The following is a 27,237-nucleotide window of genomic DNA, read 5'->3' as shown; positions in this document are numbered from 1 at the left end:
TTACTATTGCCATACATGCATGACAGCCCCGGGTATCACAAACTATAATTTTTCAGCTTTAAATATACAAAATTAGTAAAAGAAGCTAGCATAAAATGTTAGCTTGCTAAAATTTTCACAAGTATGCCAACAGTTACTATTAGCATACATACATGACAGCCCCGAGTACCACAAACCATGATTTTTTCTGGTTAAAACATACAAAATTAGACAAAAAAAGCTAGCATAAAATGTTAATTTGCAAAAATGTTCACAAGTTTGCCAACAGTTATTATTAGCATACTTGCATGACAGCACCGAGTATCACAAACCCTGATTTTTCAGCTTTAAACATACAAACTTAGCCAAAAGAAGCTAGCAAAAAATGTTACCTTGCTAAAATTTTCACAAGTATGCCATTAGTTACTATTACCATACATGCATGACAGCTGCGGGTACCACAAACTATGATTTTTCAGCTTCAAATACACAAAATTAACAAAAGAAGGTAGCAAAGAAGCCAACAGTTACTATTAGCATACATGCATGACAGCCCCGGGATCACAAACCAGGATTTTCCTGGTTTAAACATACAAAATTTGAAAAATAAAGCTAGCATAAAGTTTTAGCTTGCGAACATTTTCACAAGTATGCCAACAGTTACTATTAGTATACATGCATGGCAGCCCCAAGTATTACAAACCACGATTTTTCAGGTTTAAACATACAAAATTAGACAAAAAATCAAGCATTAAATGTTAGCTTGCTAAAATTTTCACAAGTATGCTAACAGCTACTATTATCATATTTGCATGACAGCACCGAGTATCACAAACCATGATTTTTCAGCTTTAATCATACAAATTAGCAAAAAAAGATAGCATATAATGTTAGCTTGCTAACATTTTCACAAGTTTGCCAACAGTTACTATTAGCATACTTGCATGAGAGCACCGAGTATCACAAACCATGATTTTTCAGCTTTAAACATACAAACTTAGCCAAAAGAAGCTAGCAAAAAATGTTACCTTGCTAAAATTTTCCCAAAGAAGCCAACAGTTACTATTAGCATACATGCATGACAGCCCCGGGGATCACAAACCAGGATTTTCCTGGTTTAAACATACAAAATTTGAAAAATAAAGCTAGCATAAAATTTTAGCTTGCGAAAATTTTCACAAGTATGCCAACAGTTACTATTAGCATACAAGCATGGCAGCCCCAAGTATTACAAACCACGATTTTTCAGGTTTAAACATACAAAATTAGGCAAAAAAAAATAGTATAAAATGTTAGCTTGCTAAAATTTTCACAAGTATGCCATTAGTTACTATTACCATACATGCATGACAGCTGCGGGTACCACACACTATGATTTTTCAGCTTCAAATACACAAAATTAACAAAAGAAGGTAGCATAAAATGTTATATTGCTAAAATGTTCACAAGTATGCCAACAGTTACTATTAGCATACATGCATTACAGCTCCGGGTATCACAAACCATGATTTTTTAGCTTTAAATTGACAAAATTAGCAAAAGAAGCTAGCATAAAATGTTAGCTTGCTAAAATTTTCACAAGTATGCCAACAGTTACTATTAGCATACTTTCATAACAGCACCGAGTACCACAAACCATGATTTTTCAGCTTAAAACATACGAAATTAGCATAAAATGTTAGCTTGCTAAAATTTTCACAAGTTTGCCAACAGTAACTATTACCATACTTGCATGACATTACCGAGTATCACAACATTTGATTTTACAGGTTTAAACTTACAAAAGTAGCAACAACAAAAAAAGCTAGCATAAAATGTTAGCATGCTAACATTTTCACAAATATGCCAACAGTTACTATTACCATACTTGCATGACAGCATCGAGTATCACAAACCATGATTTTTCAGCTTTAAATTGACAAAATTAGCAAGAAAAGCTAGCATAAAAATGTTAGCTTGCTAAAATTATTCACAAGTATGCCAACAGTTACTATTAAAATACTTGCATGACAGCACTGAGTATCACAAAATATGATTTTTCAGGTTTAAACTTACAAAAGTAGCAAAAAAAAAGTTAGCATGAAATGTTAGCATGCTAAAATTTTCACAGGTATGCTAACACTTACTTGAATGGTTCCGATTGGATGAAAACTCTGAGCTGTGGAGCGGAATAATAATAATACATAGTTTCTTTTTTTGTGTTTATTTATTTATTTATTTGTATGTGTGATTGTTTGGACTACAGTTACCACCATACTAATGAATCATATTCGGTTCTATACCGCCTCTAAAAAAGCACCAGTCCCCGCCCACCTTTTTTTTAATTTTATTTTTTAACGGGCATGACGGCGCTTCGTCGTGACATTGCTGGTTTTATGAACAGAGGAGCATGTTCGGCAGCACGCAAACACTGAGTACTTACAAGCAGACACGGCGTGTAGACAAAAAAGGGAGGAATGGATGCATTTTGGCTCAAAAACTTCAAAATCACTAATCCTCGTCCCCACAGCGACAAATAAAGTGAGTTTCTTGCAAGTAACATTATCACTGGAGGACGAGGAATGGCAAAACATGCTTCACTACACACCGTAGGAGGATACGATAGCTGACAAATGCCATGGGTGGATCTACCAACTACAAGAGCGTATCTAGTCGATACTACTATGACTACATGGATATTTTTTTCAGCATCACAAAATCTTTTTTCCTTTTGTAAAAAATTATATTATGTTTATAAACTCAGGAAATACGTCGTTGAATATGACCAATGTACCATCCTGTATCTACTTGGTATCGGATTGATACCGATATGTCTGGTATCATCCAAAACTAATGTAACGTATCAAAGAAGAGAAGAATAAGTGATTATTACATTTTAACAGAGGTGTAAATAAAACAAAAGTAACCAGGTATTAACAGTACATGAACAAATACATTGATGATTATTTTTTTTACAGTTTGTCTCTCATAATGTTGATAAAATAATAGGTAGATAAATGACACAATATGTTACCTCAGACTAATTAGGAGTCTTGGTTTGTTTACTTACTACTAAAATACAAGTTGTCTACTATGTTTACTATTTTATTTAACCACTTAAGGCCCAAGCTGTTTGTTTACATGCTTTTTAAAAAAATGTATTTGCTATTTGGGCTTATCGGAACTTAATTTAAATAAAAACTAGGAATCATCTTTTTTATGATGTACTGAGTCCATAAGTACACAAACGTGTACTTCATATTTAGTGACATGCTAATTCTTAGTTTTTCCAAATTCTATGATATGTTATAATCTTCTGCCACCACCAGATGGCAGTATTAGTGTCCACATAAGTGGCCATAAGACCCCAATTCAGGCAGTGTACATAATTTTAATATGATGTACTTAGTCCATAAGTACACACATGTGTACTTCATGTTTCGTGACATGCTAATTCTTATTTTTACACTTTTTCCCCCCTAATTCCAATGTATGTTATACTCTTCTGCCACCACCAGATGGCAGCAAAAGTGTCCACATACGTGGTCATAAGACCCCAATTCAGTAGTGTACACAATTTGGATTTGATGAACTTAGTCCATAAGTACACAAACGTGTACTTCATGTTTAGTGACATGCTAATTCTTATTTTTACACTCCCCCCCCAAATTCCATTGTATGTTATACTATTCTGCCACCACCAGATGGCAGTATAGGTGTCCACATAAGTGGCCATAAGACCCCAATTCAGTAATGTACACAATTTTGATATGATGTACTTAGTCCATAAGTACACAAATATGTACTTCATATTTAGTGACATGCTAATTCTTATTTTTCCAAATTCCATGGTATGTTAAAATCTTCTGCCACCACCAGATGGCAGCAAAAGTGTCCACATACGTGGTCATAAGACCCCATTTCAGTAGTGTACACAATTTTGATATGGTGTGCTTAGTCCATAAGTACACAAACGTGTACTTCATGTTTAGTGACATGTTAATTCTTATTTTTACACTCCTCCCCCCCAAATTCCATTTTATGTTATACTATTCTGCCACCACCAGATGGCAGTATAGGTGTCCACATAAGTGGCCATAAGACCCCAATTCAATAATGTACACAATTTTGATATGATGTACTTAGTCCATAAGTACACAAACATGTACATCATATTTAGTGACATGCTAATTCTTATTTTTCCAAATTCCATGGTATGTTAAAATCTTCTGCCACCACCAGATGGCAGTATAAGTGTCCACATAAGTGGCCATAAGACCCCAATTCAGTAGTGCACACAATTTTAATATGATGTATTTTGTCCATAAAGACACAAACGTGTACTTCATGTTTAGTGGCATGCTAATTCTTATTTTTACACTTTTCTTTTTCAAAATTCCATTAAATGTTATAATCTTCTGCCACCACCAGATGGCAGTATAAGTGTCCACATACGTGGCCATAAGACCCCAATTCAGTAGTGTATACCATTTTGATATGATGTACTTACTCCATAAGTACACAAACGTGTACTTCATGTTTAGTGACATGCTAATTCTTATTTTTACACCTTTTGTTTTTCCAAATTCCATTGTATATTATACTCTTCAGACACCACCAGACGGCAGCATAAGTGTCCACATACGTGCCCATAAGACCCCAATTCAGTAGTGTACACAATTTTGATATGATGTACTTTGTCCATAAAGACACAAACGTGTACTTCATGTTTCTTATTTTTACACTTTTCTTTTTCAAAATTCCATTAAATGTTATAATCTTCTGCCACCACCAGATGGCAGTATAAGTGTCCACATGCGTGGCCATAAGACCCCAATTCAGTAGTGTACACCATTTTGATATGATGTACTTACTCCATAAGTACACAAACGTGTACTTCATGTTTAGTGACATGCTAATTCTTATTTTTACACCTTTTGTTTTTCCAAATTCCATTGTATGTTATAGTCTTCTGACACCACCAGATGGCAGTATAAGTGTCCACATACGTGGCCATAAGACCCCAACTCAGCAGTGTACACAATTTTGATATGATGTACTTAGTCCATAAGTACCCACACGTCTACTTCATGTTTAGTGACATGCTAATTCTTATTTTTATAGTTGTTTTTTTCCAAATTCCATTGTATGTTATACTCTTCTGACACCACCAGACGGCAGTATAAGTGTCCACATACGTGGCCATGAGACCCCCAATTCAGATGTGTACACAATTTTGGGAAATAAGAGCTAAAAGGTGCTGTCCATGCATGGGGTTAAGGTCAGAGGTTAAGGACTAAATTGCAATAATAAACATATGTTTAATGTACACAATTTTTTTTTTTTTTTTGATAAAATAAAGCCATGATTGACATTTTTTTGTGGTTCCCTTTATTTAGAAAAAAGCATCGAAAAGTATGGGACAACCTTAGTTTGGACATTCCCATAATAATAATAATAATAATAATAATAATAATAATAATAATAATAATATATCATTTTTGGGTGTATAATTGTAAATGTGGGAATGTTTGGACACATCCATCCATCCATCCATTTTCTACCGCTTATTCCCTTTCGGGGTCGCGGGGGGCGCTGGCGCCTATCTCAGCTACAATCGGGCGGAAGGCAGGGTACACCCTGGACAAGTCGCCACCTCATCGCAGGGCCAACACAGATAGACAGACAACATTCACACTCACATTCACACACTAGGGCCAATTTAGTGTTGCCAATCAACCTATCCCCACAATAATCATTAAACTGAGTATGAACTTCATACTTATGGATTTATTTTCCTAACACCTATCACAAATTTGCATTTAATGAACAACTTGAGCTGTGACGACCTAAAAAAAGCGACACAAATGTTTTATTCATTATTTATTCTGCTTGATCACAATTAAGATGTGAAAGAATATGTCAAAGTTGGAATGTGTTTCTTCTGCTCCTCTCCTCTCGGCGCCCCCCTCAGTGGCCAGGGATCATTCTGTGGGAGGTTCGTACTTGGGCTGTGAGCCGATGGGTCTCTTCTGGAGCCTGCACCCGGCACCTGAATCCAGGGACAGTTTGAGGCAGGTGGACAAGAAAGACCTTGGTTATGTATTGTGTTATTGGGGTCTGGAGGGTTAAAGGTTAAAGGAATGTTGCCTATCAGTCACAATCATTTTTAGGATTTTAATGATGATAAAAACCTTTAAAGTCTCTAAAACTACTTCAAAACCCTTACATCAACATGTTATATGCACACTGCAAGTATATATATAATGTAGTAACAGACACCTTCATAACAATATGTAATATGTACAATATACACACTGCAAGGATATATATATATATATATATATGTGTGTATGTATGTACATAAATATATATATATATATGTATGTATATATGTATGTATATAATGTAGTTACAGAAACCTTCATAACAATATACATGTACAATATATACACTGCAAGTATATATGTATGTATGTATATATGTAGGTATGTATATATATACAGTAAATATATATATGTATGTATATATGTATGTATATAATGTAGTTACAGAAACCTTCATAACAATATGTAATATATATGTACAATATATACACTGCCAGTATATATATGTATATATATATATATATATATATATATATATATATATATATATATATATATATATATATATATATATATATATATATATATTTATATATATATATGTGTGTGTGTATATCTAATGTAGTAACAGACACCTTAATACCAATATGTAGTATGTACATTATACACACTGCAAGTGTATATATATATATATATATATATATATATATATATATATATATATATATATATATATATATATATATATATATATATATATATAATTTAGTCACAGACACCTTCATAACAATATGTTAAATATTAAATATTCACTGTAATTTGATCATTTTAATCATTTCCGGGACTAATTTATTATTTGCGTTGATTTCTGTTTCCATAACGACACACTATTTTTTTTTTGGCATTAAGTCTGTGTTCCTAGTTCCACAATCAAACGCGAGTATGTGTTCTCATCAAAATTCAACGAATGAAATTTTGTCCTCAAAATTATAAACAAAATACCCCTAATGTGTCATGATCCGTGGTCCTGATCATGTTTTTTGTGCTATTTCTGTTTTTTTGGACTTCCTTTGTTGTTTGTGCACCTTGTGAGTTAGTTTCGTCACCATGGTTACTTGATTTTCACCTGCCGTGCATGCACACCTGTTACTCATCAGAGACTCTATTTAAGCCTATTTTTCTTCTCACTCGTTCTGCCTTCATTTCGTTTGCTGCATGCAACCTGTTTCACGTGAGTTTTCTGCCTAGTCTCGAGTTTTCGCCAGTGTTTTGACCACGTTAGTGTTGTTAGTTTAGCCTTACCTTCTACGTGCGACCGGCACGAATCCGCTTTATTTGTCGTATGAGTTTAATGAGTTACTGTAAATAAATCATTTCCTACCATATGTCTTGGTCCGGAGCCGTCCGTTCTGCATTTGAGGAGAACAATCCCGTGACATAATGACAAAGTGAAAATGTTTTTTTAGAGCTTTTTGAAATGTATTAAAAATAAAAAAGTAAACAAATAAGATGTAGATGAGTATTGCAGCCCTTTGCTCGATACTTAGCAGCAATCTCAGCCTCAAGTATTTTTGAACAAGATGCCACAAACTTGCCACACCTATCTTTGGGTACTTTCAACCATTCCTCTTTGCAGCACCTCTCAAGCTCCATCAGGTTGGATGGGAAGGTTTTCATCCAAGATGTTTCTGTACATTGCTGCATTCATCTTTCCCTCTATCCTGACTAGTCTCCCAGTTGGTTTTCATCACGGTTTTATCTGTACATTGCTGTATTCAAAATTAATGCAGCAATGTACAGATATAGGAGACTAGTCAGGATAGAGGGAAAGAAGAATGCAGCCATGTAAAGAGACATCCTGGATGAAAACCTACTGGGAGACTAGTCAGGATAGAGGGAAATATAAATGCAGCAATATACAGAGACATCCTGGGTGAAAACAAACTGGGAGACTAGTTAGAGTAGAGGGAAATATGAATGCAGCAATATACAGACATGGGAGACTAGTCAGGATAGAGGGAAAGATGAATGCAGCAATGTATAGAGACATCCTGGATGAAAACCAACTGGGAGACTAGTCAGGATAGAGGGAAAGATGAATGCAGCAATGTAGAGCAACACCCTGGATGAAAACCAACTGGGAGACTAGTCGGGATAAAGGGAAAGATGAATGCATCAATGTACATATATGGGAAACTAGTCAGGATAGAGGGAAATATGTATGCAGCAATGTACAGAGACATCCTGGGTGAAAACTAACTGGGAGACTAGTCAGGATAGAGGGAAAGATGAATGCATCAATGTACATATATGGGAAACTAGTCAGGATAGAAGGAAAGATGTATGCAGCAATGTACAGAGATATCCTAGATGAAAACCAACTGGGAGACTAGTCAGGATAGAGGGAAAGATGAATGCAGCAATGTACAGAGACATCCTGGATGAAAACCAACTGGGAGACTAGTCGGGATAGAGGGAAAGATGAATGCATCAATGTACTTATATGGGAAACTAGTCAGGATAGAGGGAAATATGTATGCAGCAATGTACAGAGACATCCTGGATGAAAACTAACTGGGAGACTAGTCAGGATAGAGGGAAAGATGAATGCACCAATGTACATATATGGGAAACTAGTCAGGATAGAAGGAAAGATGTATGCAGCAATGTACAGAGATATCCTAGATGAAAACCAACTGGGAGACTAGTCAGGATAGAGGGAAAGATGAATGCATCAATGTACATATATGGGAAACTAGTCAGGATAGAAGGAAAGATGCATGCAGCAATGTACAGAGATATCCTGGATGAAAACCAACTGGGAGACTAGTCAGCATAGAGGAAAAGATGAATGCAGCAATGTAAAGAAACACCCTGGATGACAACCAATAGGGAGATTAGTCGGGATAGAGGGAAAGATGAATGCATCAATGTACATATATGGGAAACTAGTCAGGATAGAGGGAAAGATGTATGCAGCAATGTACAGAGACATCCTGGATGAAAACCAACTGGGAGACTAGTCAGGATAGAGGGAAAGGTGAATGCAGTAATGTACAGACACATCCTGGATGAAAACGAACTGGGAGACTAGTCAGGATAGAGGGAAAAATGAATGCAGCAATGTACAGATATGGGAGACCAGTCAGGATAGAGGGAAAGATGAATGCAGCAATCCTGGGTGAAAACCAACGCTTCCCGTCCAACCTGATGGAGCTTGAGCGGTGCTGCCAAAAGGAAGGAGGGAAAGTGCCCAAAGATAGCTTGTGGCATCGTATTCAAAAAGACTTGAGGCTAGAATTGCCGCCAAAGGTGCATCAACTAAATACTGAACAAAGGCCGCCAATACTTATGCACATTTTCTGTTGTTTAATTTTAATACAATTGCAAAAAAAAACTTTGAAAAGCATTTTCTCATTGTCATTATTGGGGTATTGTTTGTAGAATTTTGAGGACAAAAAAATTAATGATGCTGTAAAATCACTGCATTTTTGGTGGAGTTGCGTAAATTTCTTGTCATGGCTATGGTTCTTAATCATAAGTCCTGTATGAAATCTCCCCGGCTCGTGTTTACGTTTTATAAAACATGATCTAGTGAAAAACAAAACAAAAACAACAACAAAACAGTTGTTGTGGGTTCTGGCTTTTAGTCCTGGCCAGGACCCTTAAACATTGTGTGGAGTTTTTATATTCCACAGTCTACATCCTTGAAATGCGACCTATCACCAGTCCAGGGTCTACCTTAGTCTGAGCTGGGATAGGCTCCAGCCTGATAAGAAAATGAAGATAACACAAGGCCTTGTTGTTTTTTTTTTGTATTGTTTTGCAAAGGCTGAGGGTGAAGAATGTGGAGCTTCCGCTCACTGTGGACATTTCCCTCCTGGAGGGTCACGTGACTGCCGGCGACCCCGACCGCGCCGCACTGGCCGCAGTGACCACGGAGCGCTGGTACAAGGCGCCCGGCGTCCGCAGGATAGACATTCGCCAAGATGGAGTTGTGGGGACGTTATTCTTGCCGCCGGGTGAGTAGAAATATTATGAAGTAGTCTGATTTTAATGAAATATGCACATGAATAATGTGATGACATAAAGGGCATATCTCTTTGAACTATTATTAAACTTAAATCTGTGTTTTTTCATTATCAGTGCATCTACCGGGGTAGAGAAACTAATGGCTCCTCTGGTTCGAACCTTCGTCAAGGTTCCTTGAACGCATCACGATTATGTGTAAAAGGGAAACTTAAGCATGACTTTAGATGGATTTGGCATACAGTGCATCCAGAAAATATTCCCTTTTCCTAGCTGTTACGGTACAGCCTTATTGCAAAATGGACAGAATTAATTTTTTGTCCTCAAAATTCTACACATAATACCCCGTGATGGCAAGGTGGAAGTTTTTATTTTATTTTATTTTGCAAATGTAATCAAAATAACAAAATGATTAAAAAAGTAATCACATATACAGCGCAGCACGGTGGAAGAGGGGTTAGTGCGTCTGCCTCACAATACGAAGGTCCGGGTCCTGGGTTCGATCCCGCGCTCAGTATCTTTCTGTGTAGAGTTTGCAAGATCCACTATGGACTGGACTCTCACTATTATGTTAGATCCACTATGGACTAGACTCTCACACTATTATGTTAGATCCACGATGGACTGGACTCTCACAATATTATGTTTGATCCACTATGGACTGGACTCTCATACTATTATGTTAGTTCCACTATGGACTGGACTCTCACATTATTATGTTGGATCCACTATGGACTGGACTCTCACAATATTACGTTAGATCCACTATAGACTGGACTCTCACAATATTACATTAGATCCACTATGGACTGGACTCTCACAGTATTATGTTAGATCCACTATGGACTGGACTCTCACACTATTATGTTAGATCCACTATGGACTGGACTCTCACACTATTATGTTAGATCCACTATGGACTGGACTCTCACACTATTATGTTAGATCCACTATGGACTGGACTCTCACACTATTATGTTAGATCCACTATGGACTGGACTCTCACACTATTATGTTAGATCCACTATGGACTGGACTCTCACACTATTATGTTAGATCCACTATGGACTGAACTCTCACACTATTATGTTAGATCCACTATGGACTGGACTCTCACAATATTATGTTAGATCCACTATGGACTGGACTCTCACACTATTATGTTAGATCCACTATGGACTGGACTCTCACACTATTATGTTAGATCCACTATGGACTGGACTCTCACTATTATGTTAGATCCACTATGGACTGGACTCTCACACTATTATGTTAGATCCACTATGGACTGGACTCTCACAATATTATGTTAGATCCACTATGGACTGGACTCTCACACTATTATGTTAGATCCACTATGGACTGGACTCTCACACTCTTATGTTAGATCCACTATGGACTGGACTCTCACTATTATGTTAGATCCACTATGGACTGGACTCTCACACTATTATGTTAGATCCACTATGGACTGGACTCTCACACTATTATGTCAGATCCACTATGGAATGGATTCTCACACTATTATGTTAGATCCACTATGGACTGGACTCTCACACTATTATGTTGGATCCACTATGGACTGGACTCTCACACTATTATGTCAGATCCACTATGGAATGGATTCTCACACTATTATGTTAAATCCACTGGACGTCCATTGCACCAGTCGGCCGTTAGATGAAATTCTTAATAATTGAAATGGTTGCTAAAATTACTACAAAAATTTACTGAAAGGATAAAAAATGTAATCGAAGGTTTTCTCTGCAGGCCCCGGCAAGTTTCCTGCCGTTCTGGACATGTGGGGTATGGGCGGAGGACTTGTGGAGTACCGCTCGGCCCTGATGGCGTCTCGAGGTTTCGCCAACCTCAGCCTGGCATACATGGACCACAAGGAACTGACAGTCCGACTGGATTGTAACAACTCCAATGAATATCTCAAGGCAAGAGGTCCTATTTACGCCATTACAGTCGAATTCGTACTGTACGCAATCACAACACTGCCATGGTTGTTACAGTAGAGTACGTACTGTACGCAATCACAACACTGCCATGGTTGTTACAGTTGAGTACGTACTGTACGCAATCACAAAACTGGTTGTGAGAATGTTATGACGCTGAAACAAAAATCCCATTTAATGAAGAAAATAATAAAAAAATCTAATTATTTGAATTTTAAAAAATAATTATATTTTTTTCCGCATAGTCTTAATATTTACCCTTTCATGTCCATATTTCTTCAGTGGCGTTTTTTTTTTTGTCCAGTGTCACTCATTTTTAAATTCTACTTCCACAAAAAAATGTTTTGACTGGAAATATTTTGTAGAAAAAAAATAGAAAAGAAATAGGGAAAAGATAGAAAAATTTAAAAATAAAGGGGGTGGGGGGACAAGTTGATGGAAACAATTGTACAAAATGGAAATAATGGGGAAAAAAATCCATTCAGGGGGGAAAAATAATAATTTCGGGGGAAAAAATAGAACAAAAATGTGAAGAAAAAAGGGGGGGGGCAAAATTTTTGGAAAAAATTGAAAAATTTAATTTTAAAAAGGGGGGAGGGGACACAATTGTACAAAATGGAAAAATTAGGGTGGAGGGGGTAATTCCATTCAGGGTGGGAAAAAATATATATTTTGGGAGAAGAAAATTCAGGAAAAAATGGAAAAATTTATTTAAAAAAGGGGGGGAAAAAAAACTATTTAATGGAAACAATTGTAAAAAATGGAAAAAATGGGAATTCTATTCATGGAGAAAACAATTGTTTGGGGGGGGGAAATGAAAGAAAATTGGGGAAAAATGGAAAAATCAAATACAAAAAGGGGGAAGGAAAAAACAACTTAAAGGAAACAATTGCACAAATTAGAAAAAAATGGGTTGGAAATTCTATTGAGGGGGGAAAAATCATTTTTGAAGAAAAATTTAAAATTTAAGAAAAAAATTGAAAAATTAGAGGAACAAAAGGGGGGAACAAAAAAAACCAATTTAATGGAAACAATTGTACAAAATTAAATAAATGAGGGGAAAATACTTTTGGGGGGTAGAAAAAATTAAAAATTGGGAAAAATTTAAAAAATAAATGAAAATGGGGGAAGGAAAAAAAATCCATTTAATAGAAACAATTTTCCAAATTGAAAAATTGGAAATTTGGAAAATTCCATTTAGAGGAGAAAAAATAGCAAACAATTTGGGAAAAAATGAAAAATTGTAATAAAAAAATGGGGAAGGTAAAAAACTATTTAATTCAAATAATCGTATGAAAGGAAAAAAAATGGGGGGCGAGGGGAAATTCTATTCAGGGGGAAAAAAAATATTTTTGAGGAAAAAATAGAAACATTTTTTTTCTCAAAAAAAAAAAAAGAAGGAAAAATTACATTTAAAAAAGGGCGGGGGGAAATAGTTTAATGGAAACATTTGTACAAAATGGACAAAATGGGGCGGGGGTTCCACTCAGGGGAAAAACATAATTTATGGGGGGAAACATTTGGAAAAATGGAAAAAAATAATTTAAAAAAAGTGGGTGAAGGAAAAGAACAATTACATGGAAGCAATTATACAAAATGGAAAAAATGGTGGGAAAAATTTAATAATTTTTGCGGGAAAATGTTGAAAAAAATTTGAATTTTTTTTTTTTTTAAAGCGGGGGGGAGGAAAAATATGGAAACAATTGTACAAAATGGAAAAAATGAAGGTAAAAATTCCATTCAATGGGGAAAAATCATTTGGAGGGGAAAAAAAATTGCAAATAATAAAAAAAAAAATGGAAAAATTTAAATAAAAGGGGGGTGGGGAAAAAATTTTTATTGAAACAATTGTACAAAATGGAACAATGGGGGGGGAAAATTTCCTTCAGGGGGAAAAAAAATGGAAGTGGAAATCAGAGGATAAGTGGTTAAAAAACACATAATAGAATATAAAAATGTGTTTAAAAATGTATCCCACATTTGAAATGTGATTAATCACAATTAATCACAGTAAATGACATCATTTTAATTAACTAGAAAAAAACACCTCAATAGTTTGACGCAAATGAAATTTTCTGATCAGAAGATCAAACACATTTGACAAAATATACGCGCTTTATGCGCTCAAAAAGTGACAATAGTGTTATTAAAAGTGGGGCGAATTTTGAAGAAATGTATCTGAAACACAAATACTATAAATCAGGCGATTTATCGATGTTGATACATGATTTGTGATTAATCACCTGCAATAAAATCCCTAATAAAAAATACAATTACAAAATATTTAATAATGCCTCGTGATTTTTACCAAAAACATTTTTTTACCATAACCTTTGTTTGTACCAATATAGTTTCAGTGTCAGTAACTTTGAGGACCAAATGGCAAATCTTCATGACAGATTTCTGGTCCATACATGGGAGGGAGGAAAAAACAGTACCAGGTTTTTTGTGGAGACCAAAGGAAAGCGCCGAGGACTCTGAAAGCCACATTGTCCTTCATAATCTGGATTTGATTCATGAAATGACGTGCTGGAGACTGTACAAGAGTACAGCCCAGACGTTTCTCCCCAAATTGAGCCAAATTGAATTCTGTCTCTGTTTAATTCCTTGCTTCTTGTTTCGTTTAATAGATGTCGACAGTGTTTTAACCTGACACAAACTGTTTCACCTTGTGTTTTAGAAAGCATTCGGCATTCTGCGAGATCATCCTCAGGTGTTTGGCCAGCGAATCGGCGTTATCGGTCTCTCTTACGGGGTCTACCTGGCACTCCGGATTGGCACCCTCACCGACGTCAATGTGGGTTCAAAAGTGGTCTCTTTTATCCAAACAGTATGGACCTTCTGATGTGTTACAGCCTCATTCCAAAGTGGAATACATTAATTTTTTGTCCTCAAAATTCTACACACAATACCCCATAATGACAATGTGAATATATATATATTTTTTGGCAAATTTATTAAATCACACGGGGATTTTTTTTTTTTAGCAACATGAACTGGGAGACAAGTCAGGATAGAGGGAAAGGTGAATGTACGGAGACATCCCAGATGAAAACAAACGCTTCCCATCCAATTTAATGGAGCTTGATAGGCGCCGCAAGGAGGAATGAGAAAAAGTGTTCAAAGATAGGTGTGCCAAGCTTGTGGCATCCTATTCAAAAAGACTCGTGGCTGGAGTTGCTACCATCAACAAAGTATTGCGTAAGTGCTGCCAATACTTACGTACATGTAATTTTTAAACTTTTTTTATTTTTAAGACATTTGCTAAATTACTGTGCACATTGTCATTATGGGGTATTGTGTGTAGAATTTTGAGGACAAAAATTAATGTATTCCATTTTCGAATTAGAATGTAACATACATATATATATACATATATATATATATATATATATATATATATATATATATATATATATATATATATATATATATATATATATATATATATATATATACTGTACGTGTAAGCTTCCTAGTCTTGTGACTTGGTACTTGACGCTATCTGTTAGCATGCTAACATTAGCATTCTGGCATACTAACATTAGCATTGTATTTTTTTTCCGCCAGTGTTAGAGTCATCACTTGGTCCTTGACACATGCTAACTGTTAGCATGCTAACTTTTTTAAAGCTAATTTTACATGTAAGTTTCCTAGTCATATGTCTTGGTACTTGGCGCTATCTTTTAGCATAATAATTGTAGCATACTAACATTAGTATTGTATTTTTTTTTAGCCAGTGTTAGAGTCATCACTTGGTACTTGACACATGCTAACTGTTAGCATGCTAACTTTTTTAAAGCTATTTTTACATGTAATATTCCTAGTCATATGTCTTGGTACTTGGCGCTGTCTTTTAGCAGGCTAATGTTAGCATTGTAGCATACCAACATTTATTTGGTATTTTTTTTAGCCAGTGTTAGAGTCATCACTTGGTACTTGACACATACTAACTTTATAGCTAATTTTACAGCTCAACAACATGTCAGAAGTAAATGATTTGGTACTTGACACATGCTAACATTAGCATTCTAGCATACTAAAATTTGCATTTTATTTTATTAGCCAATATTATACCCGAACACCTTAGCCATAACTTGTTACATGACTAATACAACCTTTTTAAAAGCTAATTTTACAGTCAGCACGCTAGTGTTAGCATTCTAGCATGCTAGTGTTAGCATTCTAGTATACTAACATTAGCATGGCAACTTTTTTTAGCCAGTGGTACAGCCAAACACCTGATAGTCATAACTTGGTTCTAAAATGATGCTAACTGTTAGCATGCTAACTTTTTTAAAACTAATTTTATATGTAAGTTCCTTAGCCATATGTCTTGGTACTTAACACCATTATTTAGCATGCTAATGTTAGCATCCTAGCATACTAACATTAGCATCGTATTTTTTTTTTTTGCCAGTGTTAGAGTCATCACTTGGTCCTTGACACATGCTAACTGTTAGCATGCTACCTTTTTTTTTAAAGCTAATTTAATATTTAAGCTTCTTAGTCATATTTCTTGGTACTTGGTGCTATCTTTTAGCATGTTAATGTTAGCATTGTAGCATACTAACATTAGTATTGTATTTTTCTTAGCCAATCTTAGAGTCATCACTTGGTACTTGACACATGCTAATTTTTTTGATATTTTTGCAGCCCAACAACACCTTAAAATCATAGAATTTGGTACCTGACACATGTTAACTGTTAGCATGCTAACATTAGCATTCTAGCATACTAAAATTAGCATGCTACTCTTTTTAGCCAATATTATATCCCAACACCTTAGCCATAACTTGTTACATGACTAATGCCAAATGTTAGCATGCCCACTTATTAAAAGCTAATTTTATAGTTAGCATGCAAGTCTTAGCATTCTAGCATACTAAAATTAGCATAGCAACTTTTTTTAGCCAGTGTTACAGCCAAACACCTGAGAGTCATAACTTGGTACTAAAATGATGCTAACTTTTTTTAAAGCTAATTTTACATGTAAGTTCCTTAGCCATATGTCCTGGTACTTGACACCATTATTTAGCATGCTAATGTTAGCATTCTAGCATACTAACATTAGCATCGTAATTTTTTTTAGCCAGTGTTAGAGTCATCACTTGATACTTGACACATGCTAACTGTTAGCATGCTAACTTTTTTAAAGGTAATTTTACATGTAAGCTTCCTAGTCATATGTCTTGGTACTTAGCGCTATCTTTTAGCATGTTAATGTTAGCATTGTAGCATACTAACATTAGTATTGTATTTTTTTTTTGCCAGTCTTAGAGTCATCACTTGGTACTTGACACATGCTAATTTTTTTGTTATTTTTGCAGCCCAACAACACCTTAAAATCGTAGAATTTGGTACCTGACACATGTTAACTGTTAGCATGCTAACATTAGCATTCTAGCATACTAAAATTAGCATGCTACTTTTTTTTAGCCAATATTACATCCGAACACCTTAGCCATAACTTGTTACATGACTAATACTAACTGTTAGCATGACCACTTTTTAAAAGCTAATTTTACAGTTTTCATGCTATTCTTAGCATTCTAGTATACTAAAACTAGCATGGCAACTTTTTTTAGCCAGTGTTACAGCCAAACGCTTGAAAGTCATAACTTGGTACTAAAATAATGCTAACTGTTAGTATGCTAACTTTTTTAAAGCTAATTTTACATGTAAGTTCATGGTACTTAACACCATCATTTAGCATGCTAATGTTAGCATTCTAGCATACTAACATTAGCATCGTATTTTTTTTTAGCCTGTTAGTCATCACTTGGTACTTGACACATGCTAACTGTTAGCATGCTAACTTTTTCAAAGCTAATTTAACATTTAAGCTTCTTCGTCATATTTCTTGGTACTTGACGCTATCTGTTAGCATGCTAAGGTTAGCATTCTAGCATACTAACATCAGCATGTTACTTAGAGTCCAACTTCGCCTAATGCTACAGTAAGTCCGCCTGTACATCAAATTAAGAAGTTTTATTTTTTTTAAATTGACAAAAAAAGATTGGCGGCTTTGGATCATTTTATTTTTTGCGCTAACACGCTGCGTCTTCTCCTCCAGCCGTCCTGCTTGGTGTGCGTCAACGGTCCAGCCGGCACCGACATGAAGGTCACGCAAACTTTCTGCCAGCCTCAGATTGCTGAAAGGTATCTAAAAGTCAGCGTCGCTCGAGAAAAGTCTGCAGTCCTAGAAAAAGATCAGTACGAAGACTGAGGTCTATCTCTACGTTTGGGTACGACAGGGGTGTCCAAACTTTTTCCCAGCCGGGGCCACTTTGATACATTTTGCACATTAAAGGTAGTAAAAGCAATGTAGTTGATAGTCAATAGATGCTAACTATCTGCACGCAACATTCTTATCCTATAAAACAAACATTTCTGACTTAATTTGACCCTAAATGATTGATTTTCTAGCAAAAAAGGGCTAGATGTGCAAAAAGTATGAATACTACAGTAGCATTGGTCACAAGACAGGATATGTATATATATATATATATATATATATATATATATATATATATATATATATATATATATATATATATATATATATTCAAAGAGGAAGTGGTTAACATTTAGAATATAAAAACAGGAAGTGGTGAACAAAAACAGGAAGTGGCGAACATTCAGAATACTAAAACAGGAACGTGTGAACATTTAGAATAAAAAAAGAGGAAGTGGTAAAGATTCAGAATACGCAAACAGGAAGTGACGAACATTCAGAGAATAAAACAGGAAGTGGTGAATATTTAGAAAACTAAAACGGGTAGTGGTGAACATTCAGCGTATTAAAACAGGAAATGGTGAACGTTGAGAAAAGTAAAACAGGAAGTGGTGAAAATTCAGAATACTAAAACAGGAAATGGTGAACAAAAACAGGAGGTGGTGAACATTCATAATACTAAAACAAGAAGTGGTGAACAAAAACAGGAAGTGGCGAACATTCAGAATACTAAAACAGGAAGTGGTGAACAAAAACAGGAAGTGGCGAACATTCAGAATACTAAAACAGGAAGTGGTGAACAAAAACAGGAAGTGGTGAACATTCAGAATACTAAAACAGGAAGTGGTGAACAAAAACAGGAAGTGGTGAACATTCCAAATACTAAATTAGGAAGTAGTGAACATTCAGAATATAAAAACAAGAAGTGATGAAAAAAAACAGGAAGTGGCGAACATTCAGAATACTAAAACAGGAAGTGGTGAACAAAAACAGGGAGTGGTGAACAAAAACAGCAAGTGGTGAACATTCAGAATACTAAAACAGGAAAGTGTGAACATTTAGACTAAAAAAAGAGGAAGTGGTAAAGATTCAGAATACGCAAACAGGAAGTGACGAACATTCAGACAATAAAACAGGAAGTGGTGAACATTCAGCGTATTAAAACAGGAAATGGTGAACATTGAGAAAAGTAAAACAGGAAGTGGTGAAAATTCAGAATACTAAAACAGGAAGTGGTGAATATTCAGGGAACTAAAACAGGAAGTGGTGAACATTGAGAGTATTAAGACAGGAAGTGGTGAATATTGAGAGTATTAAAACAGGAAGTGGTGAACATTCATTCTTCTCCTGCACGTGTCTCGCCAGCGACCAGAGGTTTTGGCCGAGGGACAAGGAAGGCTACATGACTTTTCGGGACCTGTCTCTGCCGGTCAACCACTCCCCCGGCACCCAAGTGAAGGTGAGGCGGCGACCACCCCGGCACACGAGCAGGACCTCTGACCAGTCCTGACCTTCTTGCAGATGGAGAACCTGGCCTGCCCTCTCTTGTACATTCTCGGAGAGGACGATCAAAGTTCTGCCAGCGCCGAGAACTCCACCTGGGTACATTTCTTCTTCTTACCGCCGGATTTTACCTCAACTTTTCATACATGTAGCCTGTGTGCTAAGCTGTTGTGTTGTGTTCACACGCAAGTAAATGCAATGAATAACTGCTTGTATCGCACATGATATCGCACACAGGTAAAGGCAATGAATGACTGCCGGTAACGCACATGATATCACACCCAAGTAATCACGCTGCAGTGTTGTTTGTATTGCACATTATATCGCACACAAATAAACGCTCTGCAGGACTACTTTTATCGCACATGATATCACACACAGGTAAAGGCAATGAATGACTCCTGGTATCGCACATGGTATCACACCCAAGTAATCACGCTGCAGTGTTGCTTGTATTGAACATGATATCTTACACAAACGCTCTGCAGGACTGCTTGTATCGCACATGATATCACACACAAACACGCTGCAAGACTGCTTGTATCGCACATAATAGCCCACATAAGTAAACACGCTGCAGGACTGCTTGTATCGCACATGATATCATACACAAGTAAACCCACTGCAGGACTGATGGTATCACACATTATATCCCACACGAGTAAACACACAGCAGGACTGTATCACACATGATATCACACACAAGTAAACACACTGCATGACTGCTAGTGTCACACATGATATCACACATAGGTAAACACGCTCCAGGACTGTTTGTATCGCACATGATATCCCAGATGAGTAAACACGCTGCAGGACTGCTTGTATCGCATATGATATCACACACAAGTAAACACACTGCAGGACTGATGGTATCAGACATAATATTCCACACATTCTCATTTTCCTGAAGGAACTCTCCTGAAGGAATCAATAAAGTACTATCTATCTATCTATCTATCTATCTATCTATCTATCTATCTATCTATCTATCTATCTATCTTTTTATCTATCTATCTATCTATCTATCTATCTACGAGTACACACACATCAGGACTGTATCACACATGATATCACACACGAGTAAACACACTGCATGACTGCTAGCGTCGCACATGATATCACACACAAGTAAACACACTGCAGGACTGATGGTATCACACATTATATCCCATACGAGTAAACACGCAGCAGGACAGTATCACACATGATATCACGCACACAAGTAAACACACTGCATGACTGCTAGTGTCGCGCATGATATACTGTACACACTGCAGCACTGATGGTATCACACATTATATCCCACACGAGTAAACACGCAGCAGGACTGTATCACACATGATATCACATGCGAGTAAACACACTGCATGACTGCTAGCGTCGCACATGATATCACACACACAGGTAAACACACTGCAAACTTGCTTGTTTAACACATGATAGCCCATATGAGTAAACACACTGCAGGACTGCTTGTATCGCACATGATATCACACACAAGTAAACACACTGCAGGACTGATGGTATCACACATTATATCCCACACATTTTAATTTTCCTGAAGGAATCAATAAAGTAATATCTATCTATCTATCTATCTATCTATCTATGAGTACACACACATCAGGACTGTATCACACATGATATCACACACGAGTAAACACATTGCATGACTGCTAGTGTCGCACATGATAAACACACTGCAGGATTGATGGTATCACACATTATATCCCACACACGTAAACACGCAGCAGGACAGTATCACACATGATATCACACACAAGTAAACACGCTGCAGGACTGAAGGTATCAGACATAATATTCCACACATTCTCATTTTCCTGAAGGAATCAATAAAGTACTATCTATCTATCTATCTATCCATCTATCTATCTATCTATCTATCTATCTATCTATCTATCTATCTATCTATCTATCTATCTATCTATCTATCTATCTATCTATCTATCTATCTATCTATCTATCTATCTATCTATCTATCTATCTATCTATCCATCCATCCATCCATCCATCTACGAGTACACACACATCAGGACTGTATCACACATGATATCACACACGACTAAACACACTGCATGACTGCTAGTGTCGCACATGATATCACACACAAGTAAACACACTGCAGGACTGATGGCATCACACATTATATCCCACACGAGTAAACATACAGCAGGACTGTATCACACATGATGTCATACACGATTAAACACACCGCAGAACTGCTTGTATCGCACATGATATCACACACAAGTAAAGACACTGCAGGACTGCTTGTATCGCACATGATATCACACACAAGTAAACACGCTGCAGCACTGCTTGTATCGCACATGATCTCACACACAAGTAAACACTGCAGGACTGATGGTATCACATATTATATCCCACACGATAAACACGCAGCAGGACTGTATCACATATGATATCACACACGAGTAAACACACTGCAGGACTGATGGTATCACACATTATATCTCACACGATAAACACGCAGCAGGACTGTATCACGCATGATATCATACACGAGTAAACGCCCTGCATGACTGCTAGTATCGCACATGATATCACACACAAGTAAGGACACTGCAGGACTGCTTATATCGCACATGATCTCACACACAATTAAACACACTGCTGTCTCTTTACGCTCGTCAGATTGCAGATCGCCTGAGAGCTGCTGGTAAATCCCACCTCTACACGTGTTTATCCTACCCTGGGGCGGGTCACCTGATCGAACCGCCCTACTCGCCACACTCCAGAGCCTCCGTGTGGAAAATCCGGCCAGAAAAAGGTAACTTTCCACCAAAAATATATATTTGTTTACATTTTATTTTGAAGGGCTGTCCCAACTCACAAAAATAATACCCGATATCAGCGAGGAACAAAACAAGTATCGGATCATATCAGCTTGCGTGTGACAAATCCGATGTATCGGCGTCTATCCTCAACTATAACACAGTTTCCCATGTAAAAGCTTATTGCAAAATGTTGTCAAGTAACAAACGTGTCCGCATCATTCATCATTCAGTATTATTCTGATGCGATATCAGCGGGGGTCATTGGGTAGAGCAGGGGTCACCAACCTTTTTGAAACCAAGAGCTACTTCTTGGGTACTGATTAATGCGAAGGGCTACCAGTTTGATACACTCTTAAATAAATTGCCAGAAATAGCCAATTTGCCTCAATTTACCTTTAATAAATAAATATATTTATATTAAAAAAAATGGGTATTTCTGTCTGTCATTCCGTCGTACATTTTTTTTCCTTTTATGGAAGGTTTTTTTGTAGAGAATAAATGATGAACAAAAAACACTTAATTGAACGGTTTAAAAGTGGAGAAAACAGGAAAAAAATGAAAATCCAATTTTGAAACATAGTTTATCTTCACTTTTGACTCTTTAAAATTCAAAATTCAACCGAAAAAAGAAGAGAAAAACAAGCTAATTCGAATCTTTTTTTTTAAAAATTAAAAAAAAATGTATGGAACATCATTAGTTATTTTTCCTGATTAAAATTAATTTTAGAATTTTGATGACATGTTTTAAATAGGTTAAAATCCAATCTGCACTTTGTTAGAATATATAACAAATTGGACCAAGCTATATTTCTAGCAAAGACAAATCATTATTTCTTTTAGATTTTCCAGAACAAAATTAAAAAAAAAAATTCTAAAGAGTTTGAAATAAGATTTGATTCTAAAGATTTTCAAAATTTGCCAGAATATTTTTGGGGAATTTTAATCATAATAAGTTTGAAGAAATATTTCACAAATATTCTTTGTCGAAAAAACAGAAGCTAAAAAGAAGAATTAAATTAAAATGTATTTATTATTCTTTACAATAATTTAAAAAAAATACTTGAACATTGATTTAAATTGTCAGGAAAAAAGAGGAAGGAATTTAAAAGTTAAAAGGTGTTTAAAAATCCTAAAATCATTTTTAAGGTTGTATTTTTTCTCTAAAATTGTCTTTCTGAAAGTTATAAGAAGCAAAGTAAAAAAAATAAATGAATTTATTTAAACAAGTGAAGACCAAGTCTTTAAAATATTTTCTTGGATTTTCAAATTCTATTTGAGTTTTGTCTCTCTTAGAATAAAAAATGTCGAGCAAAGCGAGACCAGCTTACTACTAAATAAAAAAAATCAAAAAAAATTGAGGCAGCTCACTGGTAAGTGCTGCTATTTGAGCTATTTTTAGAACAGGCCAGCGGGCGACTCATCTGGGCACCACGTTGGTGACCCCTGGGGTAAAGGTACAACTCGGTTGGTAAAGCGGCTGTACTAGCAATTTGAGGGTTGCAGGTTTGATTCCCGCTTCCGCCATCCTAGTCACTGCCGTTGTGTCTTTGGGCAAGACACTTTACCCACCTGCTCCCAGTGCCACCCACACTGGTTTAAAAAAATGTAAAAAAAAAAAAAATTATATTGGGTTTCACTATGTAAAGCGCTTTGAGTCACAAGAGAAAAAACGCTATATAAATATAATTGACTTCACAAAAAAAATTCACTTGTTGTTCTGTTGTGTGGAATGTGAGAAGACTCAAAGAACTCATGCCTTTGAAGTGGGGTACTAATTTGTGTTTTGGCGCCACCTAGTGGTTACAATAATACATCACATTTAGAGGCCTGGCAGAGACGATGCGGACACGTTTGTTACGCGATACAATTTTGTAATTGGCTTTAACCTGGGAAACTGTGGAAGTAATATGCAACTTTAATTATGTGTTTCCTTTTTTACATAAGTCCAGCTTGTGTGCTATTGTGTGCTTAGCTGTTGTGTAGCTGCTAGATTCTATTTGCCTACCATATTCACTTTTTGTAAAGGACTTGACTAAACCAGAAGACCAGCCCCGTCTGCTGATTAGAGGACATTTGGATGTCACCTGACTATGCAGCTACATGACTGATTGTATCGCACATGATATCGCACACGAGTGTACACTCTGCAGGACTGCTTGGATTGCACATTAATACCACACACGAGTAAATAGAATGATGGACTGCTTGTATCGCACATAATATCACACACGAGTAAATGCAATGATGGACTGCTTGTATCGCACATGATATCATGCACCAGTAAGTGCAATGATGGACTGCTTGTATTGCATTTGATATCACACAGGTAAATGCAATAAATGACTGCTTGTATTGCACATGATATCACACACGAGTAAATGCGATGATGGACTGCTTGTATTGCACTTGATATCACACACAAGTAAACACGCTGCAAGGCTGCTTGTTTCGCAGATGATATCACACACGAGTAAATGCAATGAATGACTGCCTATATCGCACATGATATCACACACAAGTAAATAGTCTAAAGGACTGCTTGGATCGCACATTAGTATCACACACGAGTAAATGCAATTATGGACTGCTTGTATCGCACATGATATTACACATGAGAAAATGTAATGATGGACTGCTTATATCGCACATTATATCACGCACGAGTAAATGCAATGATGGACTGCTTGTATCGCACATTATATCACACACAAGTAAATGCAATGATGGACTGCTTGTATCACACATGATATCACGCACCAGTAAATGCAATGATGGACTGGTTGTATTGCACATGATATCACACACAGGTAAATGCAATGAATGACTGCTTGTATCACACATGATATCACACACGAGTAAATGCAATGATGGACTGCTTGTATTGCACATGATATCACACACGAGTAGATGCAATGATGGACTGCTTGTATTGCACTTGATATCACACACAAGTAAACACGCTGCAGGGCTGCTTGTTTCGCAGATGATATCACACACGAGTAAACATACCGCAGGACTGTTTGTATCGCACATGATATCACACACAAGTAAACATGTTGCAAGACTGCTTGCATCGCTCATGATATCACACATGAGTAAAACACGCAGCAGGACTGCTTGTATCACACATGATATCACACATAAGTAAATGCAATAAATGACTGCTCGTATCGCACATGATATCACACACAAGTAAACATACTGCAGGACTGCTAGTATCACACATTATTTAAAAAAAACCACACAAGTAAACATAATGCAGGACTACTTGTATCGCACATGACATCACATACAAGTAAATACGCTGAAAGACTGCTTGTATCGCACATGATAGCCCATATGAGTAAACGCGCTGCAGGACTGCTTGTATCGCACATGATATTACACACCAGTAAACACACTGCAGGACTGCTAATATCGCACATGACATCACACACAAGTAAACACGCTGCAGGACTGCTTGTATAACACATGATATCACACAAGTAAACACACTGCATGACTGCTAGTATCGCACGTGACATCACACACAAGTAAACACGCTGCAAGACTGCTTGTATCACACATGATATCACACGAGTTAAACACACTGCATAACTGCTAGTACCGCACATGATATCACACACAAGTATACAGCTGCAAAACTGCTTGTTTCACACAATAGCCTCTATGAGTAAACACGCTGCAGGAATGCTTGTATCGCACATGATATTACACACAAGTAAACACACTCCAGGACTGTCTGTATTGCACATCATATCACACACCAGTAAACGCACTGCATGACTGCTTGTATTGCACATGATATCACACATGAGTAAACACGCTGCAGGGCTGCTTGTACAGCACATTATGTTGCACACAAGTAAACGCGTTGCAGGACTGCTTGTATCGCACATGATATCACACATGAGTAAACACGCTGCAGGACTGCTTGTATCACGCATGACATCACACACAAGTAATCACGCTGATGGACTGCCTGCATCACACATGATATCACACACAAGTAAACAAAGTGTAGGCTGCTTGTATCGCACATGATATCACACACAAGTAAACGCACTGCATGATTGTTTGTATCACACATGATATCACACACACAAGTAAACACGCTGCAGGACTGCTTGTATCGCACATGATATCACACACAAGTAAACACTGCAGGACTGTTTGTATTGCAAATGATATCACACACACAAGTAAACACGCTGCAGGACTGCTTGTATAGCACACAATATCACACACAAGTAAACACGCTGCGGGACTGTCTGTATAGCACATGATATCACAAACAAATAGAAGCAGTGAATAACTGTTTATATCGCACATGATATCATACTGTACACAAGTAAACGCTCTGCAGGACTACTTGTATCGCACATGATAACATACACACACAAAAACGACGGCTTGTATCGCACATTATATCACACCCAAGTAAACACGCTTCATGACTGTATCGCACATGATGTCACACGGGTATATACTCTGCAGGACTACTTGTATCGCACATGATATCACCCGCAAGTAAACATGCTGGAGAACTGTTTATATCGCACATGATATCCTACACAAGTAAACACTCTGCAGGACTGCTTGTATCGCACATGATATCA

The 27,237-nt window shown here is 36.6% G+C and overlaps 1 protein-coding gene across 1 annotated transcript in view; it reads right to left on the bottom strand.

Annotated features, from left to right (window-relative positions):
- Positions 1–5,828: 5,828 nt before the first annotated feature.
- The window catches only part of LOC133569979 (protein S100-B-like), a 32,780-nt gene continuing 11,371 nt past the window's right edge, over positions 5,829–27,237 (bottom strand). Inside the window, exon 4 of the mRNA XM_061922558.1 lies at positions 5,829–6,010. Within this exon, the coding sequence (XP_061778542.1) occupies positions 5,943–6,010 (68 nt within the window). The 3' untranslated portion in view covers positions 5,829–5,942. The remainder of the gene's footprint in view (positions 6,011–27,237) is intronic.

The sequence above is a fragment of the Nerophis ophidion genome, linkage group LG16, assembly GCF_033978795.1.
Source record: "Nerophis ophidion isolate RoL-2023_Sa linkage group LG16, RoL_Noph_v1.0, whole genome shotgun sequence".
NCBI classification, from domain to species: Eukaryota; Metazoa; Chordata; class Actinopteri; order Syngnathiformes; family Syngnathidae; genus Nerophis; species Nerophis ophidion.
The sequence above is the reverse complement of the archived record's forward strand: the minus strand, read 5'-3'. Positions and strand labels throughout refer to the sequence as shown.